The 27,192-nt window shown below is 34.6% G+C and overlaps 2 protein-coding genes and 3 non-coding genes across 16 annotated transcripts; 2 read left to right on the top strand and 3 right to left on the bottom strand.

The window, feature by feature from the left end:
- The first annotated feature begins 1,406 nt into the window (after window positions 1-1,406).
- LOC110942361 lies at window positions 1,407-8,517 on the top strand. 12 transcript variants are annotated; one of them, XR_004893703.1, is made up of 13 exons: window positions 1,422-1,688; window positions 1,798-1,910; window positions 2,097-3,730; window positions 3,813-3,885; window positions 3,975-4,620; window positions 5,479-5,564; window positions 5,632-5,790; window positions 5,914-6,005; window positions 6,111-6,177; window positions 7,167-7,232; window positions 7,362-7,450; window positions 7,834-8,179; window positions 8,274-8,517. It is a non-coding gene; the product is annotated as an uncharacterized LOC110942361 (transcript). The 12 variants fall into 12 exon arrangements; XR_004893701.1 differs by having other exon boundaries at window positions 4,712-5,564; XR_004893700.1 differs by having other exon boundaries at window positions 4,712-5,790; window positions 7,914-8,179.
- A 2,318-nt stretch (window positions 8,518-10,835) lies between these two features.
- TRNAF-GAA lies at window positions 10,836-10,908 on the bottom strand. Its single transcript has one exon. It is a non-coding gene; the product is annotated as a tRNA-Phe (tRNA).
- Window positions 10,909-11,242: 334 nt separating this feature from the next.
- TRNAV-UAC lies at window positions 11,243-11,315 on the top strand. The gene has a single exon. It is a non-coding gene; the product is annotated as a tRNA-Val (tRNA).
- A 58-nt stretch (window positions 11,316-11,373) lies between these two features.
- LOC110942362 lies at window positions 11,374-16,624 on the bottom strand. The gene is made up of 4 exons (XM_022184118.2): window positions 16,258-16,624; window positions 13,455-14,583; window positions 13,188-13,334; window positions 11,374-11,969 (listed from the first exon to the last, which is right to left on the bottom strand). The coding sequence occupies exons 1-4, from the start codon at window positions 16,309-16,311 to the stop codon at window positions 11,482-11,484; spliced, it is 1,818 nt and encodes a 605-aa protein (XP_022039810.1). The 5' UTR covers window positions 16,312-16,624; the 3' UTR covers window positions 11,374-11,481.
- A 938-nt stretch (window positions 16,625-17,562) lies between these two features.
- On the bottom strand, window positions 17,563-26,738 carry LOC110944199 (U-box domain-containing protein 9). The gene is made up of 5 exons (XM_035990086.1): window positions 25,992-26,738; window positions 21,588-21,660; window positions 21,363-21,479; window positions 20,433-20,485; window positions 17,563-17,740 (listed from the first exon to the last, which is right to left on the bottom strand). The coding sequence occupies exons 1-5, from the start codon at window positions 26,699-26,701 to the stop codon at window positions 17,563-17,565; spliced, it is 1,131 nt and encodes a 376-aa protein (XP_035845979.1). The 5' UTR covers window positions 26,702-26,738.
- Window positions 26,739-27,192: the final 454 nt, after the last annotated feature.

The raw sequence follows: 27,192 nt of genomic DNA, 5'->3' as shown, positions 1-27,192 counted from the left end.
TAGCCGTTCGATCAGGTGTAGATCTGGTGCGAATTCAATACATATCGCATGTGAAAAAATGGTTAGCATGGGGTAGTGCGAAAAATGGCATGGGGTGTGTAGATGGACAAAATCGCATGTGGAAGATTTGAATATCGCATGTGAAAAAATGGCATGGGGTAATGTGAAAAATGGCATGGGGTGTGTAGAATCGCATGTGGAAGATTGAATATCGCATGTGAAAAAATGGCTAGCATGGGGTAATGTGAAAAATGGCATGGGGTGTGTAGAATCGCATGTTGAAAATTGAATATCGCATGTGAAAAAATAGCATGGGGTAATGTGAAAAATGGCATGGGGTGTGTAGAATCGCATGTGGAAAATTGAATACCACATGTGAAAAAATGGCTAGCATGGGGTAATGTGAAAAATGGCATGGGGTGTGTAGAATCGCATGTGGAAAATCGAATATCGCATGTGAAAAAATGGTTAGCATGAGGTAATGTGAAAAATGGCATGGGGTGTGTAGATGGAGAAAATCGCATGTGGAAGATTGAATTCGCACAACTCGTACAGTTCGCATGGAGGTATTAAATCGCATGGGAGATGAAGATCTGACGGTTGGGGTTATCGCGTACGTAATGTACGATAAGCCCTATTGTACGTGATCCATAATAAGTGTCCACCACAACGGGGATACGTTCAAGCAATTCTCTGCCATTCTGACATTTTTGAATCTTTTTTTTTTGAACGTCCAACATAAGAATCGCCGGGTACTCCGTACGCGGCACCCATTGGCTGAAAGGTAGCCCGCGGCAGACCAACCTGCACGCACGGAGCCACTAGCCCACCATGCCACCCGTTTCGGGGAAAACCCGACCCTGCACCCGCCCGAGGGCACGACAATACAGAGCGGATAAAACCCAGATGGATCGGGAATCGAACTCGAGACCTTTCGTTCAGAAGTCTTCCTTCATTTCCATAACCAGTGAGCCAAAGCCCATGGTTACATTTTTGAATCTATTGAAATAATTTTGTCCTAATTTCGTTTTGTTGTTATTGTTTTATCATGTGATGAGTCCTTTGAATCATCAAGAAAAATAACGTGTGATCAAATAGATGCTTTCAATCGATTGGAAACTTGTTATGTGATTCTTGTATTTCGATTTCTAGTTAGTTGGCGGCATGATAATTTTTTTTTTGTTGCGTATGTGATTTTTTTAAGGTAAAGAAGACATGCAAACCGGTTTCATGTTTTTATTAAAGTTCACAGTTATGTTCGAAAATCTACTACTTCTAATAAAACAAAATAAATTTATGCCACTTGGCATCATCTTAAACATGTTATTGCCACGTGTGATTCTTACACTCCATGTTCTTTTCATTCGAGCGGCAAAATAAGAGAACGCTTTTTCTTCTTTCACACTGCGTTCTATCGCATCCTTTGTTTCCATAAACATGAATTCTAAATCTTATTTCAAATAAAAACCCTAGATCTAATTTTGTATTTCACCTTGCCGATTCATCTCTCAATGAATCCTCTGGGTCATTTGTTTCATCTATTGCTTCTTCATCTCTGTAATTTTCCATCATGTATCCGTAGTATTTCTTGAATCTGACTCTCTTCCACGGAGTGGCCGCATTCAGTTTCATCGGCTCATATCAAGAACGATTCTCACCTCGAGGGACTTATTTAGTGCTCCGATCTGGTAATTCATCGATCTCTGATTCATATAAGGATAGAATTCCCTATCATCAATGCTTGGCAAGGATTTCGTTCACTGGTGTACCCTAACTCTACTGATTCAATTTTTTTAGGGTTTTTATTGTGAATAGGTTTTGTTGATGAGGATGTTAGATAGTCAAAGCCATGGGATTTCAATCCTTTCTGATCAATGGTGTTTTTCAGAAAATCCTAAATCTCAAATCTGGTAATAAACAGATGGTTATGTGTTTTATAACAGAAATGGTCTTGAAAATTGTTTGGATTGAATTGAATTGAATTAATTTGAGTTAATTAAGGTTAGGGTTTATGTGAATAGCTTTGAATAGTGTTTGGATTGGATAGAACTGAACTGAATTAAGTAAGGTTAAGGGTTTGATAAGTGGTCTCGCAGATGTGTAAGCCGAGTTGATTGGTGACGATGTGTAAGCCGTAGATTGGTGGCGATAGAAATGAGATACCAGCAGGCAATGACGATTAAGGTAAGTATATCGACCCCTGTAGATAGCCTCCAGATTACCCACTTGATATAGGTATGTCGATTTCTTCATCTCAAAGGTGTGTTTTTCATATAATTATCTCTCTTCGTTTTAACTTTCTTTCATCGATTTGATGTTAAATATGCATTTGTTTTCGGTTAGGGTTTTTAGAATCCTCTAATAGATTTGATGTTGAATGTTCATTTGTAAGGTATGCATTTGTTTTAACTTTGATGCATTCGTTTTAACTTTCAAATGATGTTCTTTGTTGTAGTTGAAACCAAGTTAGAGTGCATTTGCAGACAACCTAGAAGAGGCTGCAAATTCTTATATGACTATATTAGAAAAAGCTAAAAGGGTTGTTCCACAAGATATGCACAAAATACACCTGTTAAAGTTGGAGTTAGTGATTTGTATGGCTAATAAGTAATAATACTTTTGTATTTTGCTTGAGCTATATAATTATACATCTAAACTACACATCTATGTGTAGGCAACTGCAGGTCTGAGACAATTGGGATGCATCTAAAAGAATTTTGCTGTTGTTGCCATTCTTTAAAAAAAATTAAGGCATTTAAGTGTAGTTTTAAAGAAAGTTGGTAATCTAAAGATGGATTTGTTGTTGTTGCCATTCTTTAAAAAAAAAAACAACTCAGTTTTGATCTGAAACCTGGTCCGACTGTAACCCGTTCTTACCCAAAACGAAATAACCCCTTTTTTTAGTTAACCCATACCCGTTTTGACCCGAACCAAAATAAACCCTGTATTTCTTGATAAAGTTCATAACTGTATAATGATCTTGGGGAGGCAGCCTTAATAATACATCTTGGGCAACTTTTGACCCTAATAAAAATAACGATCTTGGGGAGGCAGCCTTATTTACATGATTTTTTTTTTTTTGGTTTAAGCTATTATTTTTCCTTAAGGATTTTCCTTGAGGAAGATGATATGTAGAACCTGGATTACCATTTTTTCAAATCTCATTCAAGTTATTGAAATTCTGTTAGATGATTACAATTAGGTTATTTGGAATTTGATGATTGGATTAATTAGTGATAAGAGGGTTTGGTGGAGTTTCGCTATTCTACCATCCAAGATGTAACCAAAGAAGATATGAGGAAAACATTAAATAAACAATACGGGGGCGACAAGGGGCGATTTAGTATATGATATAAGTGACTTATATTATTAGTTTTATCTAATTTCTCAGAATTTGGTGGAAATTCGGGTGCGCCTAACCAGACCTTGCTGATGTTTTGCAGCAGTGGCTTTCTTTTGAGCTTCACATCTGAGTTACCTTTTAGCTCATTGACCCAGATACATGATTACGTTGGCGTCATTTGTTAACGGAGATGAACTGGCAACAATTAAGCTAACCACGGGTCTCTAAATAGCTTTTCTCTGCTCTTTTATCTCTGTTAGAGCAGATTATGGACGAAACTCTACCATTTTATTAAAGAAATCCTACCGGGTGACTTTCTTTGCTGTTTAGGAAGGTCGCCGCCGATGAATTTTCCACCCACTGGATCAAATGTGAACCTGTGTTCAGGTATACTTTTTCTTGGTTTTCTTTGAATGCCTATAATTAAAAACCAACGTAAGGAACAATGACTAATCTATAAAATGCGTAGTATTTTAGGTGAGAATGTTTATGTAAACCTGGTGTGCATCTTCCTAATGCATGGACAAGCCTTCAAACATGAGGTGCAAACTGTTTTTGACATGACTCATTTTAGTGACTTCTAACATGTTTAACCTATTTGAAACTACTAATCTGTTCTCTTTTTAAATAGGGAAATTACGAAAATGTCGGGTTGACCAAACCACTTTTCAAATTTGTCACTCTCAGGCGTCGATGGAGAGGGCGCTCCCGAGTCTGATGCGTCCGCATATGGGATGTCGCCACGTGTCCAAATGAAAGGAGTGGTCAGCGGCTTGTGGCTTGGCTGACTCTTTAGAGTGGTTTGGCTGACTCTTCGGAGTGGTTCGGCTGACCTCTCCCATTAACTGTCTTGCGAAAATAATCCATCATTAAAAACCGTTTTTTTTTAACGAAATTACCTTCTCTTGCGTATTTATAAGCTGAAACGGTAATTAATTTTTTTTTTTTAAATTAATAACATGAGTGGTCAGCCGAGCCACTTGGAGTGGTCAGCCGACCCCCCAAAACCAGCCAAGATAGTTAATGGGAGAGGTTAGCTGAACCACTCCGAAGAGTCAGCCATAAAACTACAGCAGATCCGAAGAGTCACTCTTGGACCATGGGGTGGTCAGATGGGATACAAATGGATTTATATGCAACGAGGCTCTATTTTAAAGATAAAGATAAGGGTTTATCACGAATCTGCTGTTAACACCATCGAATTTCATAACCAATGCAGAGAAGGTGAAGGTCGGAAATATGTTTTTGGTACTCCGGGTATCAAGTCATCAGACTTTGTAAGTTTGTAACAAATATAAATTGAATACTGATTGATATCATTGCACATCTGTTTTGCATCTTATCAGAGTTTTGTTTCCAACTATGCAGATTTGCACTGACGGTACTAATGAATATTTGATTTTAATAAGCGGGACTACTGGGAGTAGTAGTCCATTTGGTGGCGTTGAAAATAAAGTAGTTAAATCTATATTCTTTATGACAAATTTGAACGTTTATGGACCCTATGGTAATTATAATAATGGCACTGCCTTCTCGCATGATGTGAAAGACGGGGTGGTTGTAGGATTTCATGGGTGTGCTAGCATAAGTCAGTATTAGTTGTGTTGTGTCACATATGACATAAATACTCCAATAACCACGGTTGACCTATGCACTGTAAAAACTTACCCAAAAAGTAATTTACCCAAAAAAAATAATTGTTTAATGATTGGAATGGGTGTTATTGGGCATTATTCCCACTACGCCACTTTTGCAATAACGCTCAATGATGCCCCTATGCTGACTGGACTGCCACGTGGCAGAAAACGCCCAAGGGTGGGGGCATTATTGCTCAAACCACCGAACCATGGTGAGGCGATGCAAGCTCCTGTTAATCAAAATGCATGGCTTCTACTTATGCGCTCAGAGTGGACATTAGGTTTTTTGAAATTTCATCTATAGTGGATATTAGATTTTACACCAACAATCAACAAATTTTAACTTATTTTGCCCGTTCATATGGGTCAAATAAGTTGAAAGTTGTGAATGTTTTATTCAATTTCTTTTGAATTGTTTTTCACCTTATTACTGATCTGCAGTGTCGTAAAGCCGCTCTAAAGTATTACGATACATATCTTCCTTTTCTTTAATTTTAGGGCAAGGACAAAACAACTGAGGAAAGGAGGATTGCCATTTGCATCTTCGATGATGTGGCAGAGTAGTGTCGTGAAGCCGCTCTAAAGTATTACGATACATATCTTCCTTTTCTTCTCGAAGCGTGTAATGACGAGAGTCCTGATGTTCGACAGGTCAACACGATGAGTCGATGACCAACCAATATCTTATGTCTGATTGTAATTAGACACCCTAATGCTCTTCTGCCTGAAAATCTTATGGCGTATGATAACGCTGTTTCTGCTTTGGGGAAAATATGTCAGTTTTATCGGGATAGTATCGACTCCACTCATGTAAGCGTGTGGTTGGTTTTTTTGTTTTGTAAAAAAACGTTGCGATTATTATATATGTTAATAGAAATTTATATTCTTAATCAAAACTGATTAATGGTTTTATATGTGTTGTTTGTTTGGCAGATTATTCCTGCATGGTTAAGCTGTTTACCAATTAAAGGAGATCTTATTGAGGCTAAGGTTGTTCACGAACTACTTTGTTCGATGGTGGAAAGGTAAGTGGATACGTAATCTCTTTTTTTGGGTCTCTTTTTATTTTCTATTTCACTTTTATAATCTTTTTGTAGTACTTTTAATAAACCCCGCTCATTGTACTACAGGTCAGACATGGAACTTCTGGGACCCAACAATCAATATGTGCCCAAAATAGTTTTGGTATTTGCTGAGGTTAGTTGCGTTCTAATAGTTAGTTCTCTTTCTCAGTTATCTTTTATCAAATGTGCCAACAGGTTAATATGATATTTTTGGTCACTAAAGGGTCAAACAGTAAAATGAAAAGAATCTTTTTAAATGGACGGATGTTAAATTCGATTGAACGGGTCAAAAGTCGTCCAAACTCCAAAGTGTATTTGTAATGCTTTAAGGCTCTTAAGTTATTGAGTAAAGTACACGGATTGTCCTTATGGTTTACCAAAATTTTGGATTTGGTCCCTAGCTTTCCAAAAGTACACGGATGGTCCCTAGCCAACAAATCTAAAGGTTTCAGCATGTCCAAGTTAGGGACTAAATGCGTTACAAAGTGCAAATCACAGGGACCATTTGGTTTTAGCATGTCCAAGTTAGGGACTAAATGCGTTACAAAGTGAAAACCGCAGGGACCATCTATGTAACTTTTGGTAAAGTTGGGGACTTAATGCGTCACAAAGTCAAAACACAAGGACCATCCATGTACTTTCGGAAAGCTAGGGACCAAATCCATAATTTTGCTAAGCCACAAGGATCATTTGTGTACTTTACTCTTTGTTATTCACTCAAAGAATTAGACTATTTTTTAAGTAAGAAGGTATTTTTTAACTGTATTTGACACACTAATTGTTTATTAAAAAAAGCTAAAATTTTGGACAAAAAATGTGGATCATTTCGCATTATCCGACCCGTTACCCATCCCACCTGCCTTGCTTGTATGACTACCTTTGTCAACCGTGGTTATTGGAGTATTTATGTCATATGTGACACAACACAACTAATACTGACTTATGTTTACTTTTTGCCTAACCTATGCACTGTAAAAACTTACCTTTGTATCTTTTGATGTTCAATTTTATAGTTGTATAATATAATATAATATAATATTTTCATTGATTATGAAGGCAATGAGAAATTCCAATCACTGAAACCAAACATATAATTTTACTTTTTATTCTTGTATGTAATAGCACTCGCATTGGATCCTTCATCTCCTTCTCCATACTTTAAATTATGTAGAAGCCATTACTAGCCAGGTACTTCTTTGTGAATTAAGTCAATCCTCCTATTAAACTAACTTAATTTTGTTGGAACTACAACTAAATAGAACACTGTCACTAATTTATGGTGCCGGTGGTTTGTATTGGTTATTTGTAACACCTTAGGGTTACGGCTAGGATTCCAAACAAGGGTCCGTTTCTCCGGCAACCGATGTGAGCAACAACAATGAAGGATATAGAGAACTTGCGAATTGGTATGTTTCATTTTTTTCTACTTCCACATAAAGTTGGAACCGGTTAATGGTTGCTCTTCACTTTTTTGATGCACATTTATCTCATATTGATAAAGTATGCACTTTTGTGTACACCTCTTTGACCCGTTAGATATGAAATATAAATTCAATAGATCAATATATAAGTAAAAGGTCCAAACTGTCACCTTACCTTATACGAGAAGGCTTTGAAGGGATATGAGAAGGTAAAGGACTGTTGCTTCCTTTTTTGATTCGTATTATAAAACTGGTTATCTGCTTAATGCAAGTTGAAATAGTAATTATAACTTTAAGTGTTTGCATAAAGTGATTCTTATTATGCTTATTTGATTATCTAGATGTTGTTGGATATCTACATTGTGCAGATTATTATTTGAGAAGGATGGGTTTGAGCTTGATTTGAATACTTATAGTTTGTTGATTGACGGGTTGTTTATATGAAAAGGTTTAAAGGTCGTGATATGTTTAAGAAAATGACAGAGCCGACATTGCGCTTGATGGTGTGTTGTATACGATCATGATCTGAGGGTTGCCTGATGAAGGTAGAGTGCATGACGGATAAGCATTTGGTGTTGGATACTCAAGCTTATAATACGTTGATCAAAGGAATTTGTGATGTGGGCCTTTTGGATGAAGCGCACTCACTAAAACTTGAGATTTATGGTGTTGAGGAGTTTCCGGATGCTTGCACTTACACTATTCTTATATCGGGTATGTGTACATATGGGTTAGTGGGAGATGCAGACAAAATGGAAAAATGTGGATGTGTACCTTTTGTTTTGACATTTAATTCTCTTATTGACAGGATTTGTAAATCAGGCGAGCCTCAATAAGCTCATCTTTTGTTTTACACAATGGAATTTTGAAGAAATCTTTCTCTATTTCAAGACTAACCCAATGTTCAGATAGAGTTGTTGATAGTGCAAGCTTGCAAACATTAGTTGTTGAAGAAATATTTTTTTATTTATTTTCTATTTTTATTTTTACAAAATGGTCGTGTAGAAGAAAAAAGACATTTAAAACTTATAATCTATCAAATTATTTAAAAAGCATCCCAAAACGAGATGAAAAGGCCACAAATTGGTCTAAGTTTATTTCTAGAAAGGCAAAATAGACAATAGAGAGGCCTGTGAGATTATTACTTGATATGGATATAAAGTTGCAAGATTTTGATTCAGCAACTGGATTTTGTCAGGAGCGTAAGACAACGAATGAAGCTTTAAGGTTACTTTCTATTTTGAAGGAGTACAATATTAATTTGACACCTCCAAGTTGTGTGATGTTGATTAATACGCTTTGTAGAGAAGGGAAATTGAGTTTTGTGGTTGAAGTTTTTATGTTTGCGTTGGTAAAAGGTTTCACCTTGAAACCAAGAATTTGTAACAATTTAATAACTCTTGTGGGTATGATTTGGATAGCTATCTTGATGGCAGTACAAAGTTTCTTTTGATATGTATTGGTAAAAGTACCTTTTTTATAGAATTGTATGTTAAATAAAATATATTCAGTCGGTTTATCGTTGGTAGCCTTTTGCATCTAGAACAAATCCTCCAGAAAAAGGTTGTTCTCGAAGCTCTTGATTCATACCACTCATTGCCATTACCAATGCTAGAGGTAACTTAACCAAATAATCCATCTTTTAAGCTTTAAAGAATAAAATCTCGAGTTTAACGTCACAAACTTTGAATTTGTATAATCTTAATGATGTTTTACCAGTGTGCCATGGATGATCTATCGAATATAAGTCTATCTGAGCATCGAGATATTTGTATGTTTAAGGGCGTCTTATTTATTTATTTATTTATTTATTTATTTATTTTTATCTCTAACGGGTAAGACAAATATAATAATGAAGAACAAAACCCCTAAAGTTTGCGCGACAATTTTTGTTCAACTTCCAGGTGAATGAATGTCTTTAAAGTTTTTTTTATTATTATTATAAGTGCATTACAAATTCAGCTAGATGATGTTTACAAATGTCTCCTTAAATTGGAATGGGATGGCAACTTACTGCATATTAGGCAACTTATATGTATATTTTAGCGTATATAAATCTAATTTTAAATTGATACACCATGAGTTTTCATATATTCAAGCGCAAAATATAGTGGTATGTTGTGATTTAGTTCCGACATGCTTCATCAATGTTTTATGTTACCTTTTCATTCTAAAGTTTTGTTTGGTGCTTTAATATTTGGTCCAGAAGGTATCTATCTGGCGACCCTTAGACGTGAAGCCTAAGTTTGGAAAGGCCTAGAACAAAAATGATGATCTACATGGGCTTCGATGCCAGTAGATATTATATGTTTGTGTTAAGCCACCCGCGAAACTCGCGGGATCTTAGGCTTTTCATGTATATAAAACAGTAATTAACTCTTTTAAGTTAATTACTGTTTCATCCTGTGGTTCGTTAAAAATCACTATTTCAGTCCATTAGTTTAAAAATTGCGATTTCAGTCCATGTGGTTTCACTTTCGTGACCATTTTCAGTCCCTGTGGTTTCACTTTCGTAACCATTTCAATCCATTTATTCTGTAAGTACAGGGACTGAAATGGTTACGAGTTGGACTGAATTGGTAACGAAAGTGAAACCACAAGGATTGAAATCGCAATTTTTAAACTAATGGACTGAAATAGTGATTTTTGACAAACCACAGGGACGAAAACAATAATTAACTCTTTTTAATAATCTAGCAATAGAGCTTTAAATTCTAAGTCGTCCTGATTGGAATTGATAATGTCAGAGGATGAATGCGATAGTGGAGTTAAAGAATACATCATGAAGGTTTAGTTGACAAAAACTTAATTTGTAACAAACATTATGTAGATGTACTATTGGGACGTGCTCAACTGTCTCAAAATATTAGGCTTAACAAATCACACTTTAACGCTTCTACGTTTAAATTATTTTATATGTTTAGTTGGTGTTTAGCCACCCGCGAAGCTCGCGGGGTCTTAGGCTAGTACCAAATAAAGGGACTTTAATATGCCAAAAAATAAGTGGAGGGACTTTGTGAGATATTTGCAAGCTTGTAAGAATCGCTAGACGTTAGTCGGCCGGTGAGGTACCAACTAGCGATTAATCGGATTGGGATTTTATATGTATATACACACATTTTTAAGGTATTTTGTTTAAGTAGACATGTGTTAACACCTCATTCGACCCATATTTTCAAGTAGATAGAATTAATGGCTGAAATTTACAAGTTTTGCTCAAGAATCAAACCTAAAATTCACCGGAATCGCTAATAATAAAAATACAATAAAATTAAGGATTCATTGGGATTCTCAAATTTGGAAAATACTTAATGAATACGTATCCATATCAATTAATTGGTAGAATAGAGACTCATACAAATTAATCATGTGTCAGGAACCAGATTTGAACTAGTGACACGAGGATTTTCAGTCCTCTGCTCTACCAACTGAGTTATCCCAACTATTCCTGATGTCTCATCCTCATTTTCATTTTACTAGAGAACATGGGTATATGTCAATTGAACGGGTATTACAAAGCCTCAGCCAGGTCTACAACCAATTTTTGGCCAATTAGAACTGGATTTGACCACTGTTGACCGCCTACTAACTAATTGACCGATTAGATAAAAATTACTTGGTGAACCTAGAACTAGCGATTAATCAGCGACTAATTGGAGGCTGGTCAGGATTTTTAGAACCATAGATATTTTCACATAACAGAACTATATTAAACTGTGGGTTGAAGCTCAATTAATTCGTTCACAAAAGTTTGCCTAATTTAAACCATCCACAAAAGCTGCTGTGGTGTAGTGGTTATCACGTTTGCTTTACACGCAAAAGGTCTCCGGTTCGATCCCGGGCAGCAGCATATATTTTTGGCATTATGATGCACTATTATTTTTGTTTACTTATCAAATTCTTTATTCTAAAAAAATCAATCTCAAATTATTTATCAACACAAAAATGATTTATTACATTTCACAATCCAAATTAAATAAACATAACCAAAAAAAAAAAAAAAAACCATGATCAATCTACAAACCCTTGGTAGACCTATGGTGATTCCTGGGTTTAATCACATGCCTCCCACTCCCTTTCTGACCACCTTGATGCCGACTATACGAAGACGATCCGCCATTCCCGACCCTCTTAACCGACCTTCTCCGAGTACTCAAATTCCCATTCCCGTGTGCGGCTTTTGTAACGGCTTCTTTAACAACTTCCCGAGCCTTTTGTGGGTTCACGGGTTGTTTGTTCAAGTACGCTAGTTTTGGAAGAAGGCCGCAAAGTGTTTTTCGGATTTGATCATCGTTGATGTTGCTTTGAATTGGGTTGCCTAGCAAGTTTAAAGCTTGTAACGAGTTGTAATTAGCGACTAATTGTCCGAGCGCTTTTGTTGTCGTAATTTTGTTGAAACTTAGGTCCAAGATTATTAGCTTTAGCAGCCTGTGTAGTCCCTCAACATTGCTAATTTTGTTTCCGGCTAAGTATAACTCCTTAATCAGGGTACAATTGGATAACCCTGAAAATATAACATACTTTCACTTTCGATATTGGTGCGGGTAAAAATGGTACTGGTACCGAATTTGAATACGAATGAATTTGATATCAGTGGCGGACCCAGAAATTTTTCCATGGGGGTGCGGAACATTTTTAAAAATTTTAGGCCCCTAGTTATATCAGTAAAAAATCGGTTCGTATCGGATCGGGTCGGGTCATGTAAAACAAACGAACATCAAACTAAATTTACATAATAATCAAAAACATGTAAACTTTGTTACAAACATAATTAAAACGTCGACGCCCTACGGGTTTTCATTTTTTGAAATCTATCCAAAACATCACTTAAAATTAATTTTTTAAACAATTCTTTCTCTATATAACATAAGTTCATCGCTCCATAACATAATGTTTCAATTTTAATTTTCAACTATTCAAGCCTATAAATCATAACGTTAGTTGTAATCACCAAGGGGTGCGGTCGAAAAATCCAAGGGGTGCGGACGAAAAATTCCAAGGGGTGCGGACGGGATTTTCGACGGAATTTAACACTAATTTTTTTTTCCCCGGGGGTGCGCCCGCCCACCTTAAAGTGGGCTTGGGTCCGCCCCTGTTTGATATTATGTTTTATTTTCGTACTATGGTATTATGGTATCCGTATCGATTTTGCCTATTTGGTACTGGTATTGTATTACTACTCGTATCGATTTGACCTATTTAGTACCCATATGAATGCTTAAAAGATAGAAAAAAAAAACAAAATGGTACCAAATCGGGTACTGTACCGAAATACCGGTGCTGATACCTGTACCGTACCATAATATTTGGTACGGTATTCAGTACGGAGTTTTGTTCAGATTCGGTACGGGTACGGGTACGGATAGGGGTACTGTACGGATCCCATCCCTAATTTCATATACCGAGCTTGACTAATGACTAGGCTTGGTAGCCTAAACAAGAATGTTCTTTATATGAATATTATAAAGTTTTTAAGTAAATACTATTATACATTTTTGTAATAAAAAATATATAAAGTTATAGATGTAGATTAAAAAAAACGTATATTAGTTATATGTTAAATATTTAATAAAAAGTAAACGAGCTGAGCTCGAGCTTTAGAAATCATTAATGAGTAGATCCCGAGCTTCTGACATGTAGCCTTAGACAACAATTTCATGATGCATCATGAGCGCATAAAATGGTCATCTTAGTCAAAAGGTAAGGCGAGCGAGCTACTTACCCTGCCCGATTCTCGATATCCGGTTGTAACTTAGGTCAAGAATCCGTATCCGTGTGAGTTCCCTAAGGCCTTCAATAACACTAATCTTGTTTCTTGATAAATTAAGAACATGAAGACCCTTTGGCAATGATCCTGGCGTTATATTCGCTACAACAACAAAAAAAAAAAAAAAAAAAAAAAAAAAAAGAAACACATAAATTAGTTATATTAACATACCAAAACCTTACAAATGAAATCTTGAAAAAGGGTATTCTAAAAAGTGAAAACCTATTGAATTTCCAGATAAGTTGACTGATCGAAGACTTAAAAAGCCCGAAATTACAGGAATAACCTTTAGTCCGATACCAGAAATGTAAGCAACCGTTGAAGAAGAATTTAAAGACTGTATCACCATGTTTGCGTACGCAATCTCTTCAGGTAGATCGTTGGTGTTTCCGGCTGGCGGTTTACTGTTTTCTGGCGAGGGCGGAAACGTAATTTCACAGTCCTTTACATGACCGCTTGTTAAAACAGGCTCGGTTGGAATATCTTGAACCCATTCATCTACTCTTGTCAACGGTGATCCAGCTGGAAAAGCCATCCATTGATTCTGCGGCCAGAAATCCGATTCTTGACGAAACGAATCCCATCTTCGATCTCCTTTGTTGACTTTTTCTGCTTTTGACTTTGACTTTGACTCCTCGAGTCGTCTGTTTGGTTCTAGAGTATCTGAACAGTACCCACCTTGTTGATTGATTACAAGAAGCTTATTTTGAACCTGTTTAATAGGTTCGTGTACGTTTCTATGACTCCACAAGAATAACTTCCACCAAAGTTTTCGGCTTTTTGACGGCAAGATTTGACTTGAAGAATGCTTTCGTAGAATCACTCTATCCGCACTACAATTACTTGTTACAGATACAGGACTCATAAAACCATCTACCGCTAATTTCTGCAAATCTTCGAACGATTCATTAGGGGCAAATTTGTCTTTTAGCACGACCCGTTTCGTTTCAAGATTAGAACAAGATCGTTTTAGCTTCGGGGAAGATAAAAAGGCCTTCTTTGAAGCACCGGGGTCACTTAAATGGCCATCGTTGCACATTTCTGCATCCGAACAATAGTTATGATGATCGATGAGATTTGTGTGTTTGTCTTCTTCTTGTTCTAGAATCGGCATTTTATCGATAGAAAATTGGAGTTTAGATTTGGAACGGTTATCTCTTTCGTGTTCGTCTTCTGCTTCGTATGCTGTATCTTCGTTTTCTTCGACTTGAGGTTTTACAGGACTTACATGGCTGACCACCTTGACATTTACATTGAATGTTGACTTTGACTTTGACTTTGGGTCAACTTTATCTGGAGGTTTTTCAAAGTGTTGTAATCCCACTTGCAAAATGTTATCATCCTTTTCTTCCTAAGAGCACACACAACATAGCTAGTCAAAACCATGATTAAACATGGAAAACATGTGTTCATTAGAAAAAAAAAAAAAAAAAAAAAAAAAAAAAAAAAAAAACACAAACTTAGACACTTTCTAATAGTTTATAATTTGGTTATTGAACATTAAGGATGGTGTTTGGGATTGCTTGCTAAATTTGCTTACGTTAGGGCACTCGGGGCGGTCCCGTTATACACGTTCATCACGCGTTGAATTGCAACGGAACACCGCCGCCGCTACTTTTTTCACGCGTTATTTTTTTAACGCGTTGAGTGTATCACGCGTTGAACTTTGGAACAAATTTGAACTTTGGAACGAACCTTTAATTGCGACGAACCCTCCAATTTGACGAACCTTTAATTGCATGACGAACCTTTAATTGCAGACGAACCCTCAATTGGGCTTTTGGGTTGTTCATCAATTTGGGCTCGGTCATTAATTTAAAATAAAAAATTAGTGAAATTTAATTTAGTGTTTAATTTCTAATTTTAAAATGAAAATTAAAAAAATTTGGGAGTGATAGAATTCCATCACTAGTGATACCACCCCCTACATTTCTATCACTAGTGATAGAAATTTGGTTGATGACATGGCATGATTTTATTGGACAATGGGAGTGATAGAATCTATCACTAGTGAACCACCCCTCCTCCCCTTAGGGGCAGCAATTCCTAACACGATTCGTACATGTCACGTTAGGTCAGTTAATACCGCTTGTTTAATAAACAGGTCAACCTGAACATGACCTGTTAAAAATAATTAAGAACACAATAATTACAAAAATGTTCATTTGAGCTTAAGCTATTTGTTGATTAAATTATTACTAAGTTACTAGGTATTACTCCTATTAGCAAATGAACATTAAACGGGTCAACCCAAAACACAACACGGCTTAGATTATAAGTGTTTCCGACACAACCGCGCGAATCAAATATGGGTCATGTTCGAGTCACCTATTTTAACCCTCCAACCCGAAATCATTCAACCCGTCACAATTGACGCCCCTAGTTTACCTGTTTTTTGAAGATCATTATAAAACCATCCAACTTTCAAACAAAATCATGATTGAAAAAAGAAAAACCCGAAAACCATTCATCTACATAGTCATGTTCCAGATCTTTAATTTTGGAGTAAATTACGTTTTGAGTCCCTGTGTTTTATTGGTTTTAACCAGTTGAGCCCAAGATCAAAAAGTTGTCCCTAACTGCTCATTTTATAACGTTTTGAGTCCAATTTTATTAAAAAAAATTGGACTTGAAAGGTTAAAAATTGGCCTAAAAATTTATTAAAAAAGCGTCTAGGAACTTAGTGCGTTAAACATTTTGATTTTGGACTTAAATGGTTAAAACCACTAAAACACAAAAGTAATTTACTCTTAATTTTGATATATATATTTTTTTTGTGATCATATATTTCATTCCAATCATCAGGGCAAATTACATAAAGATAGCAGGTAGACGAGCAACAAACTGTGCCGCTATCCCTTTCTAAATAAATCAAAATAACCAATTCTAAAAAACCAAGTGGTTTTAGGCTTTTAGTAATTCAATTCATAATTATTAAACAAATAACCTATAACTCATTCTATAATATAATTAATATTAATAAACAGATTAATAACCTTAATTCAAAAATACCAAAGAATCTCACCTTAACTTTCTTGCTCTTTCCTGCCAATGGAGTAAAACAACAAAAAATCGGCATGTTCTTGAAAACCCTTGAGAGATAGAATCAGATACTAAAAACCCACAAAAAAGATTCAATCTTTTGTATATATATGGAACAAAAATTAGAAGAATAAGTTGAAGAATATATAAAGAATTGGAATGGAATCAAACATTAGCCATAATCAATGGGTAATTGCCAAATAAGACGGTGGTCGGAGAGTGAACATGTGGTGGTGGGAGAAGCAGCTCCGGCAACCGTTACGGCGGCCAGAGTGATTCTGTCGAGAAGCTTGGTGGTGGTAGAGAGCGGAAGAAACTAGACGAGTCTATTATTATTGTTATTATTGTCATTTATGGACTACATTCAAACGCAACTCTAATTTATTTGTGTACAACCAATAATTTTCATTTTCAATGAAAATAAAAATAAAAACGTTTCACATATGTAGCTTTGTTCGAAAAGTCTCGCTCGAAATTCGTTCGGAAAAAATTTGGAAAAAGCTCGGTTTGAAGTCAGTTCGGTTTTAAACAAGCTGGCTCGGCTCGGTTTGTAAACGAGCAGAGCCCGAGCCAAGGTAGGTTCGATTCGTGGCTTGCTCGATAGTTGGCTCGTTAGCTCGTCGTTTAGCTCGTTTAAATTAAACCCCAAATTATATATGTGTGTGTTCTAATATATTTAAGAAATGTTGTTTCATTAGTAACATGGTTATTTTTTATTGAAAGAAATAGATTGTTAAGTTATAGTCTTAACTAATAATATTGATTCAAAAAATATATATCTTATGGTAAGTAAAATAGAATCTTTTTTTTTTGTTCGTTTTATTTATAGTTTGCACAAAATTACTATTCTATTACACTAAATAATGTTTTATTTATTGTGTTTTGGTTTTTATGTATATCATTATGTGTAAAAAATACAAAAATATTATTTTTTAAGGAAAATTGGTATTTAATAAACCAACCTTTAACCAGTTGGTAAATAATAATCCAACCTATCAACATGTTAGTACTCAATGAACTTTCGTTAATTTTTTTTAACTGAAGTTAGTTTTTAACTTTTATTTATTACACAAACAGCCTCTGTAGTTATAATTTACTAGTTTTAAGTTTTATTTATTACACAAACAGACCCTGTAGTTATAAAAAAATCATAAAAATCAAAAAAATCAATTAAAATGCACAAAAAACTTAGAAATTTATGATTGTTTGATCTTGTTAACCAGGTGCAAACAACAAAAAAAAAACATTAACTAATACCTTCCAAGGCCAAAGAGTTGTAATTGAAGTCTCAGTCATAGAAATAAAAAGCAGACAAACCAAAAAGTGCAGCCAAAATCAACCCCTGTTCCTTCAAAACCTTAAGAACCATCAAAACTTTTGGCATATAATTGACCATAGACCCTTTAACCTGCTCCAAACCCACAAAATTCCCACCATTTAAAACCCTTTCCGCAGCCAAAACCCCTCTGCATCCCAACACACAACAAACAGCCCCCAAAATCAAACCTTTTTTAACCAAGATTTCAAGAAAACCGGAACCCAAAGTTGAGGGGTTGTCAAGACTGCTGCTACTTTTGACCCAAACAGATCTCAAGCCTCTGTCTTTTTTAACAACAGTGGTGAATCTTGAATCGTAAAAGTTTATTAGAGCAATCTTGTGGCTGAATCGAAGAGGGGTACAATGTAAGACTCATGGGGGTGTTCTTGATGGTAATCTGAAAAGGGGGAGTTTAAGTTTAGGGGTTGTTTGGTACGATGAAATTGAGGAGTCAATAGCAACCACATCCATGTGGGTATTTCTTGAAAATAGACAATTGGTGGATTGAATAGGGTTTTGTGAGATGGGTTAGTGGAGAAGATGAATATGGTGGTGGTGGTGGTCTTGCTTATTGGATTTTTTTAGGATTTTTATAATTTTTATAATTTTTTTGATTATTTAGAATTTTTTTGATTATTTAGAATTTTTTTGATTTTTTTAGGATTTTTATGATTTTTTAGGATTTTTATGATTTTTTAGAATTTTTTTGATTTTTTAGAGTTTTTTTGATTTTTTAGAATTTTTATGATTTTTTTGATTTTTTATATTTTTTTTGATTTTTTAGAAATTTTTTGATTTTTTATGATTTTTTAGAATTTTTATGATTTTTTTATAACTACAGGGTCTGTTTGTGTAATAAATAAAACTTAAAACTAGTAAATTATAACTACAGGGGCTGTTTGTGTAATAAATAAAAGTTAAAAACTAACTTCAGTTAAAAAAATTAACGGAAGTTCATTGAGTACCAACATGTTAATAGGTAGGATTATTATATACCAAGTCTGTAGCTTGGATTATTATTTACCAACTGGTTAAAGGTTGGTTTATTAAATACCAATTTTCCTTTTTTTAAACAAACGAGCCGGCTCGACGAGCCACGAGCTGGCTCGACTTTTGACGAGCGGAGCCCGAGCCCAACTTTCCAACTCGTTAAGAAAAATGAGTTGGCTCGGCTAGATTCGATTTTTAAACGAGCTGAGCCTAAGCCTACCCTGGTTCAGCTCGGCTCGTTTACAGCCATACACATATGGATATTGGTTGTATTTTATTGGGATATTAGATTTAAATAATTTTAATTTTTCCTAGTTGGCAGATAGCACTGCCAACTTTTGATTTGTATCACAAGACTCTCAACTTTTAACTTATTTTCCTCCAATACTTCCAAGTTAACTGAACTCTAACCCACTTAGCATATTGTTGATGTGGCATCTGACCACATTTTTTGTTGATGTGGCTTTTTTACTGATGTGGCATTTGATTAGTGACATGGCATCTGATGTCAGCTAACTGGGTTAGGGTTCAGTTGGTTTGGGAGTGCTCGAGGAAAATAAATTGAAAGTTCGGAGTGTTGTGATACAAATCGAAAGTTGGGAGTGCTTCGGCCAATTACTGAAAATTGAGGTTATTTAAATCTAATCTGTCTATTTTTTTTTTAATATAAACGAGTATTTAGGACCTACATGTTGCGGTTTGACGTTGAAACCTAACATAAAATTGTTGAACTATGCACATACGTTATGACGAGTTAACTAACTAAATGTAGACTAATTCTGTAATTCAAAAACTAAATTTCAAATATCTGAAAGACAGTACCGTTAAACAACTGAACAAAGTAATATATAATCAATAGGATATTTCATGATGACCCGCATGTTGTTACGGATGCGTAAACGTATACGTGATTTAGTTAAACTGTAATACCCACTTCTAAAAACAAATATTTCAAAACTAATAGAAGGGAAAGAGTGTTAGTTTATTCTTTGACCTATTTAAGTTACCAAATGAATTGGAATCTTAAAATATTTAATAAAAGTGTCATGTAAGGTAAATATTAGGAATAACACGGTATCTTGTTAGTTATTTGCAGTTAATAGCATATTATGTCACACCCTTAATTTTCACATGCAGAGTTTTATCAGGAGACGTATGACTAATCAAGATCTAACTACTAATCATGTTGAACCAACCATTTAAAAATATAAAAACAACACTAACAAAATGATTAGCAATTAAGTTTTAGTTATTCAAAAATACAGTTTATGTTGCAGCGGAAAATAAAGTTAAAAAAACCAATAAGTATTTAAAACCACAAGTTTACTAAATGTTTCAAACTATAAAGTTTTAACGACCACTCCAACAGTTTGCAACGTTCATCCCCAGCTGTACCTACTGACCTGCAAAGCATGCAACTACATGTCAACAATAAAGTTGGCGAATTCACAAATTTGAGTTTAGCAAAAGTAAAGTTCACAATGTTTTTTATTTATGTATGACTTGGGTAACTAACCCTCATCACATGACTAAGTTGTATACCAAATGCTGACGTTTCATGACTAAGTTGTATACCAAATGCTGACGTTTCATTTGTACCTCGTTAATGTCAAACCTAATAACTCTATCAACTAATACCCCGCGTATGCCCACCCGGCAATCTAATCGATAAAATGTATGGACTTTCAAAATAGAGTTTTCGTTTAGTCCCAGTGTACTATCCACCTCCAGTGGATAGCATGTTTCGTGGTTCACACAAGGAACACGCGTGTAGCCCCCAAACAGGGCTACCGTAAAAAGAGTTGTTCCAACTAGGAACGCATGCTTTTGGAAAATGATTGTGAACTCACCTTAGTTTGCTCAGCAATAAGCTTGAAAGGTAATCAGAAATGTCAATCTCTTCCTGATATGTTTACCGTTTCAATTAGTTTAATTTATGAATTCTTACACGTAATCTAACACATAGTCACCGAATCACATTGTTATTCAGTTATTCGTTTTGATAAGTTTGGGCATATAATCATCTAATTCCATATAACGCATTCAAAGATACCCGTTAAAGTTTCTAATAGCATATAACACTTTGTTGCAACATATAAGCATGTTTAAAACGTTCACAAATACTTTCAGCTCATTGTAGTTTCATGTAAGTTTTTAGGCAGTTTTCCGGAATTTATTTAAAATAATAAACGAACTCAGAAAAATACGATATTTTAACACAACATGTGATTCAATCCCCCTATACTAGTATATTTTTCTCATGGTCTGAATCTTTATAGAAAGATCATCAATAACTATTCTTTACACCTAGGTCTGGTTTACAACTTTATGATGACAGTTTGCACCAAAAATTATTTCAAAATCCTCGTTTACTCTTTTTACGAAATTCTAGTTGGAGATTTTCGATACCTCCTGGAAATACTCACAGAAAAAATTTCAGATCATAACTTAATTCCTACATTGAGTTATGACATTCGTAATGAGCTGCAAATTCTGACATGAAATCCATCCTGGATCTTTGACACGAAATAAATCATTTAAAATACAAAACAACGTCGAAAAAAATGCGATTCCAGTAGGGTTTGAAAGGTATTTCCTGGAGCTACGTTATAGACTCAAGAAACATCAATTTTTGATAAAATTTGACCCGGTTACAGTCGACATAAATCGGCTGTAACATTCTGGACAAATTTTGTTTCATTACCCAATTCTTAAAAGCCATTACTCAACAATCCAAACGACCTTTAAACATTAACTACAGCAGATTAGCATCACCATACATCATCTACATCATCAAAATCAGCAAGATTCAACCCAACCTTATACAAGACTCGAACCCTAGTAACTATGCAACCCGTAAAAACGATCACAACATCAACAACAAGATTTCTAGCAACCTATATTACGAGTAATCATCAAAACATCAAGAATCATCATCAATCCCAGAAAACGCAGCCATGATACACAAGATTATACAAGAATCAAAACCATAAAATAAAGATTACCGAGATAGAAACGTGATGTGAGTTGCTACTTGTTAGGGACTTGAAACCGAGCGACTTGTGAGACTTCTTGATCCTGTTTCACGTCAACAATAGCGAGAGAGGTCGCAGGTTAGGGTTTGTGGGTTTGGAGAAGTTACAAAAAGAAATCTACGTAATATATCCTAATATGGGTTTGGGAGGTTTGGTTACTTAGGCCAAACTCTACTTGGGCCGCAAGTAATAGGGAAACAGTTGGGGTGTTTGGGCCGTAACAATACAAAAGGGATTGGGCTTGAGTTTATACGAGTGGGGCGTGGGCTGTAAAAGAGAGATGGGGGTAGCGATTTGGGCCACCGAATAACGGTTTGGGATTTGTGTGGTGTGGGTCGTGTTTCATGACTTTCGGTTCCGAATAATGCGTCTCTATATAAGTGTCGTTATGTTGGTTTAAAGTGTATATATGTATATGCACGCAAGTGGAGGGTTCAAATGAGAAGAATTTTTTTTGTAAGAAGAAAAAAGAAGAAGTTTCAACCAATAAAAATGCTTCATTTAATATTTGTAATTAATTTTAATATAAGGGTATATTGGTAAACTTACATCAATCACTAATTTGTATTCTTCCCTTTTAATAACTATCTAAATTAAATTTGTAACTCTTTTTTCAAAATATATACTTTTTTCAAATTAAAAAAAAACAATTTAATTTAAAGTGTAGAATAAATTACTAGTTGTGTAGGATAAATTACGAGTTGTGTAGGATATATTTCGAGATGTGTAGGATAAATTTCGACTGTGTAATATAAATTTCTATAAGGTGTAGGGTATATGTAGGAAATTTTTTATATGTGTAGCTTTTGTAGAATAATTAATGATTAGTTGACTAATTAGTTAAAGAGAGAAAAATTAATGATATGAGTTATAAATGAAATAGCATTTTACTAACATGCCCTTTCTTCTTTTCTTCTCACATTAAATTTCTTCTCAAATGAACCTTCCCCTATATATATATATATATATATATAGAGAGAGAGAGAGAGAAATGCTAACATACAAAAAGCCTTATCATACTTCACGTACGCGAGTATAGTAACCATCAGATCAGGTTCATGCGTGATTAATCAGTCCCCTGCGTGATTATTTAAACGTGCGTGATTACATATGCCTATGCGTGATTACATACCCAATGCGTGATTATGTACAAAAATCCTACATGTGTGATTATGTATTTAAAGTTCATAACGTGCGTGATTTTCATATGTACGTGCGTCGTTTTGTCGCGTACGTTAACGTACGTTAAGGCGTTTTGTACATTATACTTTCTCTCTCTCTCTCTCTCTCTATATATATATATATATATATATATAGGATTAGGTTCAAACGTGAACAAAATCCCAAGAGTGAACTGCGTGAACTGATCTGAGCCCTTGATTTTTATGATCTTAAGATTAAAGTGAGTGGCATGATGGTAATTATTTAGTTAATTTTTTTCATTTAATTAAATACAAAAAGGGTATATGTGAAATTTCAATCTTAAATTGATTGCATAAATCTCTCACAAATCAAGCGATCAATTATCCTCTTAAATTGATTGCATAAATCTCTCACAAATCAAATCAAGGATTAGGAAAGATGTAACTTAATTCAATTATTAAAATAATTATTTGTTTAAATACGATGTACACATGTGTATTCTGATTTTTCTCTATTTTTAATGCGATGTACACATGTGTATATCGTCTGTTTTTGTGACATCTCAGAATTTTTTTTGTATTGAATGTTGATGTACACCTGTGAATTACTGTACACATATGTACGATGCTGAGTACACATGTGTACTGTTCTATTTATATCCAAGTACACATGTGTATACCGTTGAAATACGAAAGTTACGTGGATCTTAAAAATCAAAATTTGAATTCTGATGATGAAATCTAAAATAAAAATTAAAATTAAAATCCGGTGATTTGTTGTTTGTTTTGATAATTATCTTATTAACAAATAAACATAATGTGGATAATGAATTTAAATTAGGAAAGGTGTAACTTAATTCAATTATTAAAATAATGATTCAAATCTAATTTTTTTATATAATTACAATCCTACCCTTAACAACTAAAAAGAAAATCAATGGTCCATATCTGTTCACGCAGTTCACTCTTGGAAGGTTGTTCACGCTGAAACGCTACCATATATATATATATATATATATATATATAGAGAGAGAGAGAGAGAGAGAAAGAGGTGAGTTTTTTCTTGGTTAAACACGCAAAGTAAAAAGTTAAAAAGTATAATAAACATAAATAAATGAATCGAAGAAGGTGTACAGTTTTAACTTTGAAAAGTGCGACTGTCACATGTTAAATTTGCAAAAACAGTGATATGACTAAAGAAAATCAATAACTCCTGAAAATTATAAGGCTGGAAGGTATGGTTTGGCTCATCCCCACGGGGATGAGCCTCCACGTAGGCGTCACGTAGACGGCTAGCATGGGATGAGCCAAAATGAAGATGGAGGGGGATGGAGGATGGGGCCCCACACATATTTTTTATTGTTTAATTTAAAAGGAAATTGAATTTTTTTTTTTAATAATGTATAACGGTTGGATTTTGAAATTTGGGGCGGCACACCCGTCTTGTGCTTGCCGGTTGTGATGATTGCCGGGCCAGGGGGGCGGTGTGGGGGTCCGGCGCCGGGCCAAGCCGGCCCCCATACCTTCTAGTCTAACTTGGGGCCATCACTGCATGAAAAAATATATATATATATATATTATAAAAAAAAACCCGGTAATTTAGTCACCACAAAATGTTCAAATGGTACATATATGACATGCGAGTCAAATCGCACATTGCAATTATTTATATATCAATAAAAAATAATATTCAATAATAAGATGTTAAAAACACTTATTGTTAATTATTAATTGATATTTCAAACCACTTTATTAATCATAGATCTATTAGTTTTCATAAATGGTATTACATTTTCACATCATCACTTTATTCTACATTTATTTTTTCATAATAAGTTATTTTTTGTCAAATAAACTAAATTATGATATAATAAACAAATGTTTTATTAAAAATAACTTATATAAACTAAAGTTATTCTACATTTATTTTTTCATAATAACTTATGATATAATAAGCAAATCTTGATCCCTAAGTTTTTATTTGTAATATGATTTTGAAGGGTTTATGGGAAATTATTGATTATTTTATAGGTTTTTGGAATTAAGGGTTCTTGGCAAATCTTGATCCCAAATTTGGAATCCCAAATTCAGTTTAATTTGGAAGGGTTTAGGAGAAATTAGTGATCAGAATTTAAATTTGGTTTAATTGTTCAGTGGGTTTTTGGTAAATCTTGATCCACAAGTTTGGATTTTTAATGTGATTTTCAAGGGTTTAAGGAAAGTTAATGGTTAGAATTTGAATTTGGTCTAATTAGTGTTTGGTTACAAACAGTTGTTGCTGTTTCTCATGGATGGGAGGTGCTGAAATGATCTTATATATTGCATAAATAGTTGTGGAAGATGCCAATTTGGGGAAACATGAATGAAGAAGATGAAGCATATTCACAAAGATTACAAGGAAGAGAAAGTTTCTCTCTTGCACTTTTCGTCCCTGAACGGTATTATAGTTATTTAACAGATCCAGTAATGTTGAACTAACAGACGTTTACAAAAAGGACTTGATTGAATGCAATTGACAATCATAGGGACTTGATTGCTCATTTTTTTTGAAGGAGGGATGTATGAGTGATTGGGTGTAACCCCCAAGGACTGAAATTGTACTTTACTCTTGAGGTTATTACAATTATGCTTATTACGTGATTACATGTTCAATAATAAGAACTTAATTGTTTATGCTTTAATACGTGATTAAATCTCTAATATACGACATTATGTGGTTATTATAGGTTGATTGACTATATTTTGTATTACATTTATACTTAATACACGATTAGACCTGAAATATTCAGGTATTTCATAAAATATTGTTTATTACATGTTTTGTTTTTTATTATATTTATGGTTGGTACGTAATTATGTAATCACTTAGTGGGGTTTCACACAAATACTATAATGATATCATAGAATCACAATCACGTAATGGGTATTCAAAAATCACGTAAGAATACATAGTCAACTATTGTTACGTAATTACGTAATCATTTAGTGGGGTTTCACATAAAATAATAGAGTTAAATGCTTGGTTGGTCCCTGTGGTTTGCAAAATTTTCATACTTAGTCCTAGTGGTTTACTAATTACACGCGTGGTCCTAAAAGTTGTCAAAAATGAACTCGGTTGCTCCCCTGACCTAACCTATGTTAAATTTCTCAGTTAACTATGTATAAAATGACTATATTACCCTTCAACAATTTAAAGAAATAAAATATATATATATATATATATAAAGAATACTCATCTTCTTCAACCCCAACTCTAACAGCATCACCTCCTCCACCTTCACAACCTGCAACTACCTCCACCACCACGATATTCTTCTCCATCCTCTTTTTCAGTCCAGTCTTCTTATTTCGGGCACAATTTGTTTCTTTTATTAAAGTCAGCAAACAAGAAACAGCCCCAAGATCTCCCATTTCCTCAACAGCTTTCTGGTTGCTGGAAAGCATGGCAAGAATCGGCAGTAACTCGCTGACATGAACTCTATTCTTAATTTTATTCAAAAGCACTCTTACAGCACCATCCCTCACAGCTCTAGCTTTATTTTCGTGTTGAATGCACAGGTTAAAGATAGCGGAAACAACATCTATCATTGCCAGTGGATGTCCCTCTTCCAAAAGATCAATCAACGGTTTCAAACCACCGGATTTCCCAATTACGGATTTATTAGAATCAAGAGCTGATAAAGTGAAAAGGGTTGCAACGGCATTTGTTCTAGTTTCAATTGTCCCAAATCTTAATGCATCTAGTAACAAAGGGATAACCATTGGCGTCTCTGCAACAAGCTTTTTATTACTATCATTAATCGACAAGTTCAAAAGGGTTGTGATTAGATCTTCTTGAAGATCAGGGTGGATTTTCGTTTGGGACTTGGTTTGACACAATCGGGTCAGCAATTGAGGTATAGAATCAAGGGATTCACCAAATAGGGCATGAAAAGACGACATTCTTTATGTGAAGGTGGAGGAGGTGATGGTGAGTTATTTTTAGAGGGAGAGGTTGAAGAAGATGAGTAGTTGGCCATCTTCTTTATATATTTTCTATTTCTTTTAAATGTTTAAGGGTAATATGGTCATTTCACACATAGTTAACTGAGAAATTTAACAGAGGTTAGGTCAGGGGACCAACCGAGTTCATTTTTGACAACTTTTGGGACCACACGTGTAATTAGTAAACCACTAAGACCAAGTATGAAATTTTTGAAAACCACAGAGACCAACCAAGCATTTAACTCTAAAATAATATAATAAAATCGCGTAATCATGTAATGGGTGATCATTGATTATATTCTGGTACGTAAAACGTACCAGAACATAATCATGTAACCATTTATTTCATTTACAGAAAAAACCCACCATAAGTTGCTTTATGGAATTTACGTTTCCACTAAACTGTGATCCATTATTATTAAACCATTTCTTTCGTGAATAGATGAGGT

The sequence above is a fragment of the Helianthus annuus genome, chromosome 5 (genome assembly GCF_002127325.2).
Source record: "Helianthus annuus cultivar XRQ/B chromosome 5, HanXRQr2.0-SUNRISE, whole genome shotgun sequence".
NCBI lineage: Eukaryota > Viridiplantae > Streptophyta > Magnoliopsida > Asterales > Asteraceae > Helianthus > Helianthus annuus.
The sequence above is the reverse complement of the archived record's forward strand: the minus strand, read 5'-3'. Positions and strand labels throughout refer to the sequence as shown.